We start from the raw sequence: 17,471 nt of genomic DNA, 5'->3' as shown, positions 1-17,471 counted from the left end.
GAATGCTTAGTTTACACCGTTACAGCTCCTCTACCCTTAAGTAAATATTTAAATATCAGAAATTTCGAAATTCGAAACATACATTAAAGTATTCTGGCTCAGAAAACAAAATGAAATTATAATGTAAAGAATATAGAATTTTATCATATTTAGGAAAAATTCGAGAAAATGTTAATTTTCGATCACTAATTTAATAATATAAATAATCTTCTTTCTTCTTCTTTTTGAAATTTCTCTTCGAGCGTCGCATCTCATTAGCCACCGGTTTATCATGTTGTCTGTGACTAGCTGGGGCAACTTCTTCCCCCTGAAAGATGGACGATTCAGCCGCAAATCCATAGAAATCAGAACTAGTGTCTGAAACGCTTGAAAATTCTTCATCGTCATCCTCTCCGTCGCTTGTTGCTGTGTGTTGCTGGTGGTTCAAAGTGGCTCTGGTGTTCAACTGGCTCAGTTTGCAAAGAAGCACTCTCTCCATGGAAAACAAAAGTACTAGTTGCTTTCCGGCGAGAGGCTGGTACTACCTTGAGCTGACGCTTGTGCGCCGAAACAACTCTGCCTCCCAGAGAAACCTGTGAAATATTTGTAGAAACGCGTTTTAGAAATTTGGCTGGTAACCATTGTCGAATGTCAGTTCGATTGTTATTCTTATAATATATCAGGTCTCCTTGTTTGAGATCAGTAAATTGATCAGGACTTATAACTGTGCCACTACTATCATTGTGTATTTGAGGATCATCATTTGTGTTTGACATATTTTTTTTAAAATCATGCTTTGGGTTAATTAGGTCTATTAAAGTCTTTGGCCTGAATGATAACATACGTTCTGAAGGAAACTTTCCATCCGTCTCCAGGCAAATATTTCTATAATTAAATAAAAAGTAAGCAATTTGTTTTTCCGTATCCAATATTCTTATTTCCGGGTCTACTAAAAACTTTTTGAAAACATCTTTTACTAAGCGTACCATCCGCTCTGCTTGTCCATTGCTTTCCGGGTGATACGGTGGACTTTTCATCACAATGACGCCTTGCTTTTTAAAAAAATTGATAAAAATCTCGGAATTGAACGGTGGTCCACCATCCGTTACAAGGACGTCTGGTAGTCCAAAACGGGAAAAAATGTTCACAAAAACATTTATAACCTTATTATGATCTGTTCCGTTCCTCATGTGTTCTACCTCAATCCACTTAGTAAAACTGTCGACCACAACCAAAAATACTTTCTTGTTAAAGTAAAAAAAATCGGCATGTATTCTACTAAATGGTTTGTTAGTTTGAATCCATTTTGAATAAGGTGGTTTTTTTGAAAGTGTCGTAGTTTCGTTACAAATTCTGCAAGTCTTCACAAAATTCTCGATGTCCCCATTCATCCCGAACCAGTAAACAGTTCTACGAGCCAACTGTTTGGTTTTATTGATTCCTGAATGGTTCATATGCAGCATTTTCAAAACCTTCAACTTCATAGAATCTGGAACAGCCACTCTGTCCTGGAAAAGGATGCATCCGTCAATTTCCTCCAGGTCCTGATGGTGCGAGTAAATATCCTTGAAACATTTGTCAATACGTGTAGGCCATCCCTCTCTCAAAAACACCATTATCTTACGCAAACATTTATCTGTCTTTGTTGCCTTTGCTATTTCCTTATAATCCAGAGGGAATTCATCTGAAAAATTCAGACTTTTGATGTATTCACGCGCTAATTCTCTTGGCACCCCCTGGTCTGTAGGAAACCTAGAACAAAAGTCTGCGTTCCCCATCCTCGAGGATGGCCGGTATACGATATCATACTCGTAAATAGATAACTCCATCACATATCTCTGTAGGCGTGTAACTGTAAGAGTATTCTTTCCATCCTTTCCGAAAATACCTATGAGTGGTTTATGATCCGTGTAAATAGTGAATTTCTTCCCATATAAAAATTTATGAAATTTTTTCACTGTGCAAACGACCGCTAAAGCTTCTAAGTGAAGTATTGGATACTTCCGCTGTGCATCGTTCAGTGTGAACGAAGTGAAACATATAGGTCGTTCCTCGTCTCCAACTTCATGGGCCATTACACCCCAAGGCCGTAAGAACACGCATCTGTCACAATTACCACTGGTTTTTCCGGATCGAAATATTCCAAAAGATTAGGCTTTAATAGAAATCGTTTACATTCAGTGAAAACCCTATCGCATTCCTGGTCCCAAATATATCTGGTGTTTTTCCGTAATAAAGCATAAAGACATTTTATCCTTGTAGATAGATTTGGAATGAACTTGGCATAATATGTAACTAAGCCTAAGAATGCTTTAAGCTCTGAAACGTTCTGCGGAGCTTTCGCTTCGCGGATAGTTTCAACTTTATCTGGACAAGGCAGCAATCCTCTGTCCGTCAAAATATGTCCAAGATAAGGTAGCTCCTTGACGAAAAAAACGCATTTGCTGAAATTTACTTTTATATTGGCCTTGGACAGACGCTCCAAAACTAAATAAAGCTTATTTTTGCAGTCTTCGAAGTCTATACCAGAAATCAAAACGTCATCGAGGTAACAAGAGACGTTTTCCAGTCCTTTGAGAATTTGGTCCATAACCTTTTGGAAAATTGAGGCACTCGATGAAGCGCCCTGCGGTAACCGGTTATAGGCATAGAGTCCTTTTATAGTATTGATGATCATAATTTTCTTCGATTTATCCGATAGCAAAAGCTGTGTATAGGCACCTGTTAAATCCAGCGAACAAAAAACCTTGGATCCGGCCAGAGTAGCGAAAAGGTCTTGAGCTAGAGGCAAAGGGTATGTATTAGGGACTATCACCTTATTTATCGAAACTTTACAGTCGATTACTAGCCGTATATCTTGATTTTTTTTGATAACCACAACCACTGGCGATGCCCATTCGCTAGCTTCTACCGGCGTTATTATTCCATCTTTCTCTAACCCGTCCAAATGATCTATTACCTTTTGTCGCAAACGGAGAGGAACCGCATAAGCCTTTCTAAAAATCGGTGTGTTATGCTTTAATACTAAATCCCCCTCATATCCTATTATCGGATTAGATAAATCCTTGTCAAACACATTCGGAAACTTACACTTCAATTCATGAATTGTCTCGTTGTCATTTATCGCGCTGATGTATTCCATAGTAGCAGTCGGTCTCGAAAACACATTTCTCCATCCCGCGTAAAAAGTATCCAGCCAGGTGCGTCCCATTAAAGGAACAAAATTATTTTCGCAGCGCAGAATTATCAGATAAAATTTTCCATTAAAGTCACCTAACTGCACTGAAACTTCTACCTTTCCTAAAACCTTCAATTTCTTTCCGTCTATAACCACTAATCGCTTATTGCATGGTTCCACAGTGAGATTTCTAAAATAACGCAAAAATGAAACCTCAGAGATTACGCTCTCCGCCGAGCCACAGTCAATTTCCATAGTAATTTTTCTATTTTCGATTTTAGCCTCAACATAACACGGCTCACTCATTTTATTCACGGCCGAAATCATCAAACACGGTGAATCATCCTCTGAATCAGTCTGCATATCCTCTTTTAATCTTTTAAATAATGAACTTGTTCCTTGTTCAGAAGGCTTAGGCGAATCAACAAATTTAACGCCCGATTTGAGTTTACGAGGGCTTCTGTTTTTGAGTTTATAACAGTATTTTCTCACATGTCCCTTTTTCTTGCAATATGAGCAAAAGAACTCCTTGTCGGAATTGTAACTTTTTCTATCGTCATATCTTCCATCACTTCTATTTCTAAACGCAAAATACCGATTTCGACTGTCACTTCTACTTCTACTACGGAAATTTGATCTGTAGGGTGCACGTTCTTGTCTTCGACCTAATCGGGCTATCACACTACCCCTTCTATCCTCATCGCTTCTTAATAGCTCAGTTCTATCCGAAGCTATCTCTTGATTCACGATCATCTTTTCTACTTTCGCAACAGAAAGATCGTCCTCATCGAACAAACGCTTCTGTAATTTCCGATCATTAATCCCAATTACTAACATATCACGAACAGCTCTATCTTTAAGGTGAAGGTGGGTTGAGTACCAAAACAAAGCTTGAAAGTATTGGTACAATAAAAACTATCATATACTGTAGTAGTATTGGTGTCGTATTTATAAAATAACAAAGAATATTAGTAGGGTGGTTCAAAAAACGACCCAGCTCCACCACGCTCACTCGATTCCGTCCCACGCTCCGAGTGCCCTAAAAAAACCCATTTGAACAAAAACTGGTTGAGCGTAAGCCGGTTCAAGTTTGTATGAAAACTAGTAAGGGAAACTAAACATTTTATTACACTGGCTACGGCGCCTCCAAACGCTGGCGAAAAGAGAACCCACATAGCTGATGGCAACATTCCAGAGACTTCACTGAACGAAAACCGCACCGCAGGAAAGATCCATAGATTATGTAACGCAAAAAATGGCATTTCATACCCCGCTCACCCCAATATCACACTTTTTGTATGGAGCATCTGCCCCTGGTGCGATAGTGTAGACTAGATTAGACTAGAAGTATCTCCCCCTGGTGCGATAGATATCACAGACAAATTCTGGGTATTTGGTTGAATTGCACGTTTCACTGGTGCCTTCTGAGAAGCCTAATTTTCATGCGAAAGATTCGCAACCTCGATTAAAATCGACTCTCAACTATTGGAACGACCATTCAATATGGATTGTCTATGGAGTTGAAACTCTTGAATATTTTATCCAATCATATGGTCTCCCCCCTCGCTAGCGCCCAATGACGGAGTGCCAGAATCAGATTAATGTTAAATTCAACCTCGCCGGTAAACCTCTATTCAAAACCACCCAAACCATTGGATGACACCCAAATTATAAATCATAATCGACTGAGCGTGGCGGAGCAAAATTATTTTTTGAGCCACCCTACTTATCAGTTTGCTGCTGCCGGTGCCGGTGCACCGCGGTGTTTACATTCGCTCCGCGATCAGTTTTTAATCGTTTTTTTCGGGCAAAAATATCAGTTTGTATTAAGTTTTCGGTTTAAACAAGTGACTGATTTCGAAAAGTGATGTTTAATTTGCATTCCATCAACATTTCGGGCTGCTCATGTGCGGAGAAGTGAGTAAAAAAAATGATTTTTTCCGTGCCCTTTGAGAAGAAGTGAAGTGCAGTAATAAACCCACCAAATCGCGAACGGCTATCAAATTGGCACGAAACTGCTGATAAATGATAATATTTGAGCCGAAATACATAGGACTCTTTGGATAAACATGTTCATTATCACGGGAAGTGAATAAATATGCGGTGAACAGGTTAGTAATTTCAATATTAGACTTTTGTTCGATGCAGTTCGATGCATCCGAATGTTGGTGGGAGAGGAGTGCGGGAGGTGTGGGGTTGACCCGTGGAAGGTCCGGTGCCATATTGACTGCCATCGTGGTACTCTTCCAACTATGTCCTTAAACTCACCAAACTCGCATTGTTCGGCTAAATGCTTAACATCAAGCACAAAATCAACCGCTTTTTCATACTGACCCTGTCTACGCGTCCAAAATTTGAAACTATGTATTACGTCGGAGTCTTTTTTGTCATAACGTTGTTTTAATTTTTCTGTTATTTGCTTGTAAGTAAGATCTCTCAAACTCTGCCCAGGGAATAAAAGCTTTAGTTGGGAAAATACTTCCGTTCCACAAACTGCTAGGAACGAAGTTTGAAATTTGTCTTCCGTATAATTGTTGTGTTCAAACATCCATTCTAGCTGCTCTAAATACTGCGAAAATGGTATGGTTCCCGGAATAAAAGGTTCAGACGTTGGATTGATTGACATCCTTGTAGCCAAAAATAAATAAAATACACAAAAAATAATAAAATAAATAAATTGCGTTTGTTTCAAAGGAAAAAACACAAAACTACACTTTTTTAAATAACACAGGGTAAAATATTTAAAATATCGTCAGAAAAAGAATAACATACCTGAGTAAATAGGTCAATATACACACAACAACCCTGGTTGTGGTAAAACAGCAGCCACCACAAAAAACAGCAACACGGCAAGCAATATGTATCCGATAACACCTTAGTCCACAAACTCCAGCAGCAGCAGCCAATCTTAGCAACAACGGTCAATTCCAGCAACAGCAGATAATCCCAGCAACAGCAACAGCAACTTCTTGGATGGCAGGTCAATGACAACAACGGATGCACTATTTCGCTTCACTGAACAGGCCCAACGATGCAACTCACATGCATATGCACTGTGTTGGTCTCACTTTCCACTACGAGCTCACCCAAAAGAACAATTGCTCACAGGGATCTCACTCTCCCAACGACGTCAAAGTGCAGTGAAGTGACTTCTATTTCACTGGCGTTTCACTTGGCAGCGGCGTCTCCCGGTTCTCACTGTATGAACAAAAGGGGACAAACAAAATGGTGTAATAACACTGTGTAACCTGGTGTAACCAACCGCCTTTAATGTGAACAAAAGAAGTTTAGCACAATTGTTGGCTAACAAAATGGCTACTTGTAAAATGTGGTTTTCTCTATAAAATTTCACTTTACGCACTCGTACTGATTTTTTAAAATAATGTTCAAATCAAACAAAAAGATATGCAAAGCAAATCTACCGTCTGATGAACAAAATTGGTTCGACAAAAGAAACCACAACACGTGAAAATAAATGATCTCTTGCAAATTTCACGATTTAAGATGAAAACTTACAACGTCAACGGCTTGCATGCAAAACTCCACTATTTCACTATTATTAATTGTAGAAGTTTGAACTTAAGCAGTGAAATTAAACTTTTTATCTTCGTCGCCACTGATAAGATTCGTGATACTGAAGAAGGAGTAGAAATATAACACAACTGGTTTAGTCTGTAGTTAAAGTTCAACTGACTATAATTCTCCTATATTGTACAATACTCGATATTGGGCCGAAACCCATGCTTCATGCTCTTATATTCTCTGAAATCTTATAACTCTCTGAGATAACTAACTGTTATACCGAATGCTTAGTTTACACCGTTACAATGATGAAGTAAGAACGCCTTTCTTTTTACATGGTGCTTCACAAAATTCATTGTTTTTGTATTCAATTCGATGCCTACACAGATCAAACGTGCAGCAACACTAACACCCTAACACAGTTTAAGAGACAATGTATTTCACATATCAAAGCTGCTTTTTGAACGGCTGCTCGACAAGTTTTAATAATTGACTAACTTTAAATCTTGACGAAGTTGTGACCAACGGATGTTTAGGTGTAATCTGAATTATTTCTTATTTATTGAGGCATTAATTGACTTCAACGATCGCCTCGATGATGATGATGGATTTTATGTTGTTGACGTTATTTTAAATTGAATCTTTTTTGTGTAGTCTGCAAAAGATTGAGCCTCCCGCGCGCAATACCAGGGGGAGAAGGCGAAGCACTGAATCCCTACCCCAACATGTGCGACATCTGGATTTGGTTCTAAACTGTAAACAACAGTGTTAATTCTCTACCACCTTTTTGCTATGGCGAGGCAATTTTTATGCACACTTTTGTTTTCGATATTTTAGCAAAGTTAAACACTCAATCATGCAGCATTATAATGATGTGGTGTGCTTGAGATACCTGCTTGATTATAGGGGCTCGAAAAAGAATTTATTTGCAGTAACTAAGGCCGGAACAAATTATATATTCTTCTTTTGTCACTTGATCGTAACTTATGGTCCGGGGGGGGGGGGGGGGGGTGAATAAAAAATAAAAATAAAATTTAAACCGAGGAAAATGGAACAGTCTTTTTTTGCGCAGCTTGATCGTATATATTTACATTTTAACTTAGAATACTTTACTTAGTTTTTGCTTTAACGTTGCGCTGCTTCAAATTTATGTTTTTCAACACTGATGCGTAACATGAGCCACAAATATTGAGTTTGTTGTGTGTCACGGACGAGTTACTTACGAGACACTTCGCGCATAAGTTTTTAAATCCTTTCAGAGACGAACATTGGAAATAATGAAGATGAATTGGATCAAAGCATTTGATTTTAGGATTTTGAAAAACGTCTGGTAAACCTTCAAGTGGAACACCGCAAATATATACGTTTTTATCAAAAAAGCGTTCTGTTTCCATTAGTTGCTGCTTGTTCATACTGTATTGAGAATACAATAGACGCGGAAATTTGCATTCAGTGCATGTAATTATGATGCGCGCTCTGGTGGAAGCTAATGCAAATGAAGGATGAGGAAACCTCTCTTCTTGTGAATGCATTGCCTTAATTTTACTTGGTTGACAATCGTCATTCGGTTCAGTACCGTATACTTCATCGAATTCCTCATATTTTTCTCTTTTGAGTTGAGGCTTCGGTAGCCAAGGGATGTTGATGGTTTGATCCATCCTCTTTGCCTTGTGAAATTTGCAATTTATATCATTACATTTCTTCACCTAGAAATTAAATTTGTTTAGGATTAAATGAATCGAAGTACAGATAAAGTTATACTTTACTTGGAAGGTATAGGATGTCGCTTTAACATGTTTGTCAAAGAATTCTTTAAATGATGGTACGTTCATTGCTTCAGCTTTCGAAATTTTGCTCAAATTAATCTCAGGCCATTGGTCTGTAATATTTGCTTTTATCGTATTTATCTCTGCTTCGTTTGCAGCATAAGATACGATCACCTTTTCTCCTTTGTAGCGCAGTGACTCAAATCTTGATTTAAGTAGCCTTCGGGCATCTTCTGTTCCTTCTAGGGCCAAGCGAGGATAATCGTTGTTAGGGTTTTTCTCGTGAGCCTCCCGCCATTGTTTTTAGACATTAAATTTTTCACAAGTTTTTCATTTTCACCCAGATGATTTCTAGACAACGAAACTCCAATCAATGCTATGTTAGCTGCTGCCATGAATTGTTCTGCTGGATTGATAAAAGAAAAATTTGGAGGCGTGCGCACTGCACACAAAAAATCCAAGTCGAGCTCGAAAAATATAGCAATGTAACTCAGCATAACCATGATGGAAGTCAGGTTATGATCAGGTCCTCCATCTGATCCGATAAACAACATTGGTCGAACAATGTCATCTTCCGAATAACGAGTGAGAAGTTCAGCAACGTGTCTAAATGCAGTGGAGTGCTCGAATATAGCGTCTTTGAGAATTATGCACGATTGTCCTGCATGCCAAGCATTAGATAAATCCATAGGAGAAATCAGTTTAATTGATATCGAAGGGGTTAGATGCTGCGGTATGTTGTCGTGATCTAAAGCGTTCAATCCTCGATTATCCAAGCCTGCTTTAAGAACTGAACGTTGTCTTCTTGTAGCGCTGACTGGAGCGCCTTCAAATCCCACCAGAATTGCTGCTTTGTCATCCAGAAAGAAAACTAGACTTGAAGTATGAAAACGACCTGGAAGGAAAATTTCAATCATGATACAAATCGTCAAAGCAAGCGTTAAATGTCTAATAGTATATACCTGCAATCATTTTCATGTACTGGAATTGCTTTGCCCCATAATGTTGATCGGGATGTGCTTTACGTAGTGTACGCACTTGCAATCCATATTTGATATCAAACCTACTGTAGTACCTTTCAGCGGTACGATTACGTGGGTTTCTGGGTGTAAATTGTAGACGAAAATACTCAGCTGAGGGTACGTTGTTGTTCGGACATCCTGGGTAAAGCTGATTCATTTTTTCTTCGCATATGTCCATCAGATCACGCAAGGAAACGCACAGCGGTGAAATCCAGCTAGTTGTACCGTGTCGTCTTTCCTGAGCAACCGATAGATCCTTTTCGGCGATAACGATTTCAGCAGCTTTCCAGAAATTGTCAAACTTGCCTTGCCTCGAATTCAGTTGTTGGGTTTCAATATGCAAAACTTCCTCGATTTCATGACCATCGCCGATTAACATTTTAAGTCCGTCCAAGTCATCTTGCTTAGAACTGCTAGGATCCTCATCATCATCTGAAATGTCAAATAGAATGCTTAAATGAAATTTCATTGTAGAACGAAATGTATTCAGGTACCTGTAGCCAACTGGCTAAACTCCTTAACTTTTTGCACGGTCCACGATGCTATTCCCCCGAAAACTGCAGCTGCCTGTTTGCATTTATCAGCTTTTACGCGATAAACGATATCATCTTCCAAATGAACAATTGTATTTGACAACTGGATTTCCGACCGTTCATTAAGATGGGGAAGTTTCCACACGAACGTAGCATTCGGCTTGAACGATCGATACACCTGAACATCGAAGTCGAAACTTAATCCCTGGATATACTTATATCGTGCTTTGCGTTCTGATGGAGCATACAGTATTAAATTAACAGGAGCGTATGCTTCTCCGCTGTTAAGTTGCTGTTCTAGTTCTTTATACATAAGTTTCGTCAACGATGTTCTGGATGAACTAGCTGCTACAGTTTTTAAAGACCGATTTTCCAACAAGCTGCATCGATGATCAACGGATTGACTTTCTACTCGATCTTCCACTTTGTTGAGGTAATTGATATAACCGGCATACGTTGCACGTAGCATTTGCACATCCGATTGCACTTCTAACCAGGATTTCGAATTCAGTATCGCCGTTGCACACAGTGAGTCCAGTTCATCGAATAGTTTAATCATATCGGTCCGCATCATACGAGGAAGGGTTTTCTTTTTTTCTCTCCCATGATACATCCGAAATGTATCTCGTGTCTTCGGAGTGAAGCAAAACTTGCAGGAAGTTGTGGAATACTTGGAGCTGATGCCAACTTTTCTGATTGGCCATCTAAGTACCATAAGGCCGATACAAATGCACTCATGAACTGCTGCAATTCATTTTTCTGGAAGCGTTTGAACCCTGCTTTTTTGTCCACCAAGTATTGTACAACACAGTTGTATAGCTCTGACCGACCGTCTCGTTCTTCCTTTTTATCAGGATACAAAACGACGGCAGCATTTTTCATCAAATGATCAAATGCGTTTTGAGGTTGCTTTGGAGGGTCAAATGTTGGTTTCATTAGGCACAAAACTTTGGTGCAAGTTCCGATGGCAGTCACAGCATCCTGCAAAATGGTTGACGGGTCGACCTCGAACAAATCGTCACGATTGATAGACTTACTACCAGCAAATACTTTATCGATCTTCTCAGTTTTGTTCAGTTTTCTGTTCAAAACTTGGTCGATAATTGATAATAGATTGCACCATCCGTTTTCCGTCCTTTTCCACCCTAACAGCAATCGGAATCTGCTCCATGGTGATACACAAACGAAATATTTTCTTCTTTTGAATGCACCCCTCGATAATCAATCGGGTGGACACTGTGGACAGAATCAATGGAATAAACAAATATGAAAATCTGTATTTAATATAGGGAAATTTAAATGACTCACGATAGATAGTATTTGAGTATTCGACACTTTTTAACAGCACAAAACTCCTACACGTTTTTTTTCTTCAGCTTATGTTTTGACGTTTTGAGTGATGGCTTTGCACGTGCACTCGATTAGAATACAAACTAAAGGTAAGGAATAGTAGTGAACGCAACTGTATTAGACGACCCGGTGACAAGCGCGGTGTCATCATCATCAATAGACATAGACTGCTGTCATCATTGAAACGCAGTATGAAAAAAATTATAGCCCAGGACATCCTGGCTACGATCTGGCGATGGGCTAAACAATAGGATGTCAGTAGCCTGGTATTAGAGAATGGTAAAAATGTAAACAATTGGTAAAGCACAGCGCACATAAGATAAGTTTGCGTTGCGTTTAGTAGATTTTGCATGGGAAAATTGCAAATGTATCCTATGCGCGGGGCTCTTGACGTTCATAATAGTAGTAAGAAATCTTTTTTGGATATATACACCCGATTCTTTTTTTACACGGGGGATGCGTGCCGTGTGAAAAAAATCCGTGTAAAAATAATCCGTGTTATTTCGAGAAACCGTGTAAAAATAATCCGTGTTATTTCGAGAATCCGTGCAAAAAAAATCCGTGCTATTTCGAGAAACCGTGTAAAAAAAGCCGTGCAAAAAATATCCGTGTAAAAAAGTAACCGGGTCTTTGTTAATCTGGGGGATGCGTTCCGTGTAAAAATAAATCCGTGTAAAAAAAATCCGTGTTATTTCGAGAATCCGTGTAAAAAAAAATCCGTGCTATTTCGAGAAACCGTGCAAAAAAAATCCGTGTTATTTCAAGAATCCGTGTAAAAAAAGCCGTGTAAAAAAAATCCGTGTGAAAATCGTTTATCGTATTTATCTCTGCTTCGTTTGCAGCATAAGATACGATCACCTTTTCTCCTTTGTAGCGCAGTGACTCAAATCTTGATTTAAGTAGCCTTCGGGCATCTTCTGTTCCTTCTAGGGCCAAGCGAGGATAATCGTTGTTAGGGTTTTTCTCGTGAGCCTCCCGCCATTGTTTTTTAGACATTAAATTTTTCACAAGTTTTTCATTTTCACCCAGATGATTTCTAGACAACGAAACTCCAATCAATGCTATGTTAGCTGCTGCCATGAATTGTTCTGCTGGATTGATAAAAGAAAAATTTGGAGGCGTGCGCACTGCACACAAAAAATCCAAGTCGAGCTCGAAAAATATAGCAATGTAACTCAGCATAACCATGATGGAAGTCAGGTTATGATCAGGTCCTCCATCTGATCCGATAAACAACATTGGTCGAACAATGTCATCTTCCGAATAACGAGTGAGAAGTTCAGCAACGTGTCTAAATGCAGTGGAGTGCTCGAATATAGCGTCTTTGAGAATTATGCACGATTGTCCTGCATGCCAAGCATTAGATAAATCCATAGGAGAAATCAGTTTAATTGATATCGAAGGGGTTAGATGCTGCGGTATGTTGTCGTGATCTAAAGCGTTCAATCCTCGATTATCCAAGCCTGCTTTAAGAACTGAACGTTGTCTTCTTGTAGCGCTGACTGGAGCGCCTTCAAATCCCACCAGAATTGCTGCTTTGTCATCCAGAAAGAAAACTAGACTGGAAGTATGAAAACGACCTGGAAGGAAAATTTCAATCATGATACAAATCGTCAAAGCAAGCGTTAAATGTCTAATAGTATATACCTGCAATCATTTTCATGTACTGGAATTGCTTTGCCCCATAATGTTGATCGGGATGTGCTTTACGTAGTGTACGCACTTGCAATCCATATTTGAAATCAAACCTACTGTAGTACCTTTCAGCGGTACGATTACGTGGGTTTCTGGGTGTAAATTGTAGACGAAAATACTCAGCTGAGGGTACGTTGTTGTTCGGACATCCTGGGTAAAGCTGATTCATTTTTTCTTCGCATATGTCCATCAGATCACGCAAGGAAACGCACAGCGGTGAAATCCAGCTAGTTGTACCGTGTCGTCTTTCCTGAGCAACCGATAGATCCTTTTCGGCGATAACGATTTCAGCAGCTTTCCAGAAATTGTCAAACTTGCCTTGCCTCGAATTCAGTTGTTGGGTTTCAATATGCAAAACTTCCTCGATTTCATGACCATCGCCGATTAACATTTTAAGTCCGTCCAAGTCATCTTGCTTAGAACTGCTAGGATCCTCATCATCATCTGAAATGTCAAATAGAATGCTTAAATGAAATTTCATTGTAGAACGAAATGTATTCAGGTACCTGTAGCCAACTGGCTAAACTCCTTAACTTTTTGCACGGTCCACGATGCTATTTCCCCGAAAACTGCAGCTGCCTGTTTGCATTTATCAGCTTTTACGCGATAAACGATATCATCTTCCAAATGAACAATTGTATTTGACAACTGGATTTCCGACCGTTCATTAAGATGGGGAAGTTTCCACACGAACGTAGCATTCGGCTTGAACGATCGATACACCTGAACATCGAAGTCGAAACTTAATCCCTGGATATACTTATATCGTGCTTTGCGTTCTGATGGAGCATACAGTATTAAATTAACAGGAGCGTATGCTTCTCCGCTGTTAAGTTGCTGTTCTAGTTCTTTATACATAAGTTTCGTCAACGATGTTCTGGATGAACTAGCTGCTACAGTTTTTAAAGACCGATTTTCCAACAAGCTGCATCGATGATCAACGGATTGACTTTCTACTCGATCTTCCACTTTGTTGAGGTAATTGATATAACCGGCATATGTTGCACGTAGCATTTGCACATCCGATTGCACTTCTGACCAGGATTTCGAATTCAGTATCGCCGTTGCACACAGTGAGTCCAGTTCATCGAATAGTTTAATCATATCGGTCCGCATCATACGAGGAAGGGTTTTTTCCTCCTTTCCATGATACATCCGAAATGTATCTCGTGTCTTCGGAGTGAAGCAAAACTTGCAGGAAGTTGTGGAATACTTGGAGCTGATGCCGATGTTTCTGATTGTCCATCTAAGTACCATACGGCCGAAACTACTGCACTCATGAATTGCTCCATTTCAGTTTTCTGGAAGCGTCTGAACCCTGCTTTTTTGTCTATAAAGTATTGCACAACACAGTTGTAGAGCTCTGAACGACCATCTAGTTCTTTCTTTTTATCAGGACACAAAACGATGGCAGCATTTTTCATTGAATGGTCAAATGCGTTTTGAGGTTGTTTTGGAGGGTCAAATGTTGATTTCATTTGGCACAAAACTTTGGTGCAAGTTCCGATTGCGGTCACAGCATCCTGCAAAAATGTTGACGGGTCGACCTCGAACAAATCATCACAATTGATAGACTTACTACCAGCAAACACTTTATCGATCTTTTCAGCTTTGTTCAATTTACCGTCCAAAACTTGATCGATAATTGATTCAAAGTTTGTTGTTTTTAAAACAGTCACAATATATTGCACTATACGTTTTCCGTCCTTCTCCACCCTGACAGCAATCGGAATCTGTTCCATTGTGATACACAAACGAAATATTTTCTTCTTTGGAATGCACCCTCGATAATCAATCAGGTGGACACTGTGGATAGAATCAATGGAATAAACAAATATGAAAATCTGTATTTAATATAGGGAAATTTAAATGACTCACGATAGATAGTATTTGAGTATTCGACACTTTTAACAGCACAAAACTCCTACACGTTTTTTTCTTCAGCTTATGTTTTGACGTTTTGAGTGATGGCTTTGCACGTGCACTCGATTAGAATACAAACTAAAGGTAAGGAATAGTAGTGAACGCAACTGTATTAGACGACCCGGTGACAAGCGCGGTGTCATCATCATCAATAGACATAGACCGCTGTCATCATTGAAACGCAGTATGAAAAAAATTATAGCCCAGGACATCCTGGCTACGATCTGGCGATGGGCTAAACAATAGGATGTCAGTAGCCTGGTATTAGAGAATGGTAAAAATGTAAACAATTGGTAAAGCACAGCGCACATAAGATAAGTTTGCGTTGCGTTTAGTAGATTTTGCATGGGAAAATTGCAAATGTATCCTATGCGCGGGCTCTTGACGTTCATAATAGTAGTAAGAAATCTTTTTGGATATATACACCCGATTCTTTTTTACACGGGGATGCGTGCCGTGTGAAAAAAATCCGTGTAAAAAAATCCGTGTTATTTCGAGAATCCGTGTAAAAATAATCCGTGTTATTTCGAGAATCCGTGCAAAATGTAAATCCGTGCTATTTCGAGAAACCGTGTAAAAAAGCCGTGTAAAAAAGTAACCGGGTCTTTGTTAATCTGGGGGATGCGTTCCGTGTAAAAATAAATCCGTGTAAAAAAATCCGTGTTATTTCGAGAATCCGTGTAAAAAAAATCCGTGCTATTTCGAGAAACCGTGCAAAAAAAATCCGTGTTATTTCAAGAATCCGTGTAAAAAAGCCGTGTAAAAAATCCGTGTGAAAATAATCCGTGTAAAAAAAGAATCGGGTGTATATGAATGTCACGTACACAAAATATGGGTTTCCTCACCTTAATATCTATTATAATTGTTTTGCACAAAACAATCGTTTAACAGACAACATAAGTTTAGTACCACTTGTTCTGTTCGTTAAACGATTCTATTTTTTTGCAAAACAATTAAAATATGACATGGAAACGAAGGGGAAAAATGTAGAATGTAAAAAAAAACAATTGATTCAAATTTCATTTTTTTTTATTTCCCCCTCCACGATATTTACAAATTCTGACGGGGGGGTGACAAAAGAAGAAAACTAAATTTGTTCCGGCCTAATCGAATATAAAATGTTCGCATTAACGATTGCGCCCTAACACCGGTTCTAAGCTTCGATGCAGAGTACACGAGCTTTGTTCGCCAGGGACAGGCGTATGAGGCCCTTGCGCAATACTGATATAAGTTGTTTATAATTTATTCCAATCATTGACATTTTTGAGCTGTTTGCGTGATGGATGAAAGTGAATTTTGAATGACTGGTAATGAGTGGAAATAGATGATTGGCCTTGGCTACCTGGTAGGTTTTCTTTGTACGCGATAGAAGACGAGCTTTTATATCGACGGAGAGGTATCACAAGCTTAGGCGTTTTGTTGTCGAAAATCAAAATAAATGCTGAAATATACTTTCGAGATGTAGAATTGTTGATAAGACGTAAAGCGGTTCCTGGCGAAGCTTTTGAAATCTGTGCGAGAGGTATCACAAGAGTTGCATTTCTGTAGACCTCGAGGTATCACTACCGGTGTTTGCTAAGTGATGTATAGTGATGGACATTATAAGAATTTATATCTGTAAAATAATCGGATCGTTTTTTTGTTATTGGCAAATCTGATTTAATTGATCTTAATTAATTATCTAAAAGATAACTCGTCTAGCTCAAACCTTTGTAGGGGTATGTGGCGGGACCATCATCATCATCAGATCAGCAGTAGGGAACAGTATAATAATATGGAAATAATGAAATTATGTATTGCTTTGTATTTAGAGTTAGAAAATATAAAAGACGATACGTGAAGGAGAGTGATGATATTTGTCTGTTTTTGATGCAGGATTAATGTTCCAGAGCCTGGTAAGGTCTATCCATGATTGCATAACCAAGATCAGCAGTTGATTTGTACTCAGAGTTAGAAAATGTAAAAAAAATATGTGGAGGAGAGTGATGATATTTTTCTGATTTTGATGCAGGATTGATGTTCCAGAACCTGGTAAGCTCTATCAATCATTGCATAACCAAGATCAGCAGTTGCTTTGTACTCAGAGTTAGAAAATGTAAAAAAAAATATGTGGAGGAGAGTGATGATATTTTTCTGATTTTGATGCAGGATTAATGTTCCAGAACCTGGTAAGCTCTATCAATCATTGCATAACCAAGATCAGCAGTAAGGACTGTATAATAATATGAAAATAATGAAATTATGTATTGCTTTGTATTTAGAGTTAGAAAATATAAAAGACGATACGTGAAGGAGAGTGATGATATTTTTCTGATTTTGATGCAGGATTGATGTTCCAGAGCCTGGTAAGTTTTAAGTTTCGGAAAGATATAAAATCAAAACGCGTATGTTTCGTTTGTCATTCGATAAAACACTGAGATTTATTTGACGTTTCCTTTTACACGGTTATACAAGACTGGGTAATTGTAAATTGTGAATAATCCAGATACACACATAACATCCC

The 17,471-nt window shown here is 38.8% G+C and overlaps 4 protein-coding genes across 5 annotated transcripts; all 4 read right to left on the bottom strand.

Moving 5' to 3' along the window:
• Positions 1-420: 420 nt before the first annotated feature.
• Positions 421-6,794, bottom strand: LOC134202106 (uncharacterized). Of its 2 annotated transcripts, none has more exons than XR_009977141.1 (2): positions 6,674-6,794; positions 421-572 (listed from the first exon to the last, which is right to left on the bottom strand). XR_009977141.1 is itself a non-coding variant. In XM_062677179.1 (2 exons), the coding sequence occupies exons 1-2, from the start codon at positions 3,908-3,910 to the stop codon at positions 493-495; spliced, it is 921 nt and encodes a 306-aa protein (XP_062533163.1). In that variant the 5' UTR covers positions 3,911-3,948; the 3' UTR covers positions 421-492. The 2 variants fall into 2 exon arrangements, 1 of the variants encoding a protein (XP_062533163.1); XM_062677179.1 differs by lacking the exon at positions 6,674-6,794 and adding an exon at positions 3,070-3,948.
• Positions 6,795-6,882: 88 nt separating this feature from the next.
• On the bottom strand, positions 6,883-10,514 carry LOC134202102 (uncharacterized). The gene is made up of 4 exons (XM_062677176.1): positions 9,962-10,514; positions 9,408-9,899; positions 8,446-9,340; positions 6,883-8,385 (listed from the first exon to the last, which is right to left on the bottom strand). Exons 1-3 carry the CDS (start codon positions 10,467-10,469, stop codon positions 8,688-8,690), a joined length of 1,653 nt encoding a protein of 550 aa, XP_062533160.1. The 5' UTR covers positions 10,470-10,514; the 3' UTR covers positions 6,883-8,385; positions 8,446-8,687.
• Positions 10,515-11,740: 1,226 nt separating this feature from the next.
• On the bottom strand, positions 11,741-13,048 carry LOC134202103 (uncharacterized). Its single transcript, XM_062677177.1, has 2 exons — positions 12,998-13,048; positions 11,741-12,930 (listed from the first exon to the last, which is right to left on the bottom strand). The coding sequence occupies exons 1-2, from the start codon at positions 13,011-13,013 to the stop codon at positions 11,984-11,986; spliced, it is 963 nt and encodes a 320-aa protein (XP_062533161.1). The 5' UTR covers positions 13,014-13,048; the 3' UTR covers positions 11,741-11,983.
• An 8-nt stretch (positions 13,049-13,056) lies between these two features.
• Positions 13,057-14,149, bottom strand: LOC134202101 (uncharacterized). The gene is made up of 3 exons (XM_062677175.1): positions 13,552-14,149; positions 13,111-13,489; positions 13,057-13,072 (listed from the first exon to the last, which is right to left on the bottom strand). Exons 1-3 carry the CDS (start codon positions 14,147-14,149, stop codon positions 13,057-13,059), a joined length of 993 nt encoding a protein of 330 aa, XP_062533159.1.
• Positions 14,150-17,471: the final 3,322 nt, after the last annotated feature.

This window comes from Armigeres subalbatus, unplaced genomic scaffold, assembly GCF_024139115.2.
Source record: "Armigeres subalbatus isolate Guangzhou_Male unplaced genomic scaffold, GZ_Asu_2 Contig1008, whole genome shotgun sequence".
Taxonomy (NCBI): Eukaryota; Metazoa; Arthropoda; class Insecta; order Diptera; family Culicidae; genus Armigeres; species Armigeres subalbatus.
The sequence above is the reverse complement of the archived record's forward strand: the minus strand, read 5'-3'. Positions and strand labels throughout refer to the sequence as shown.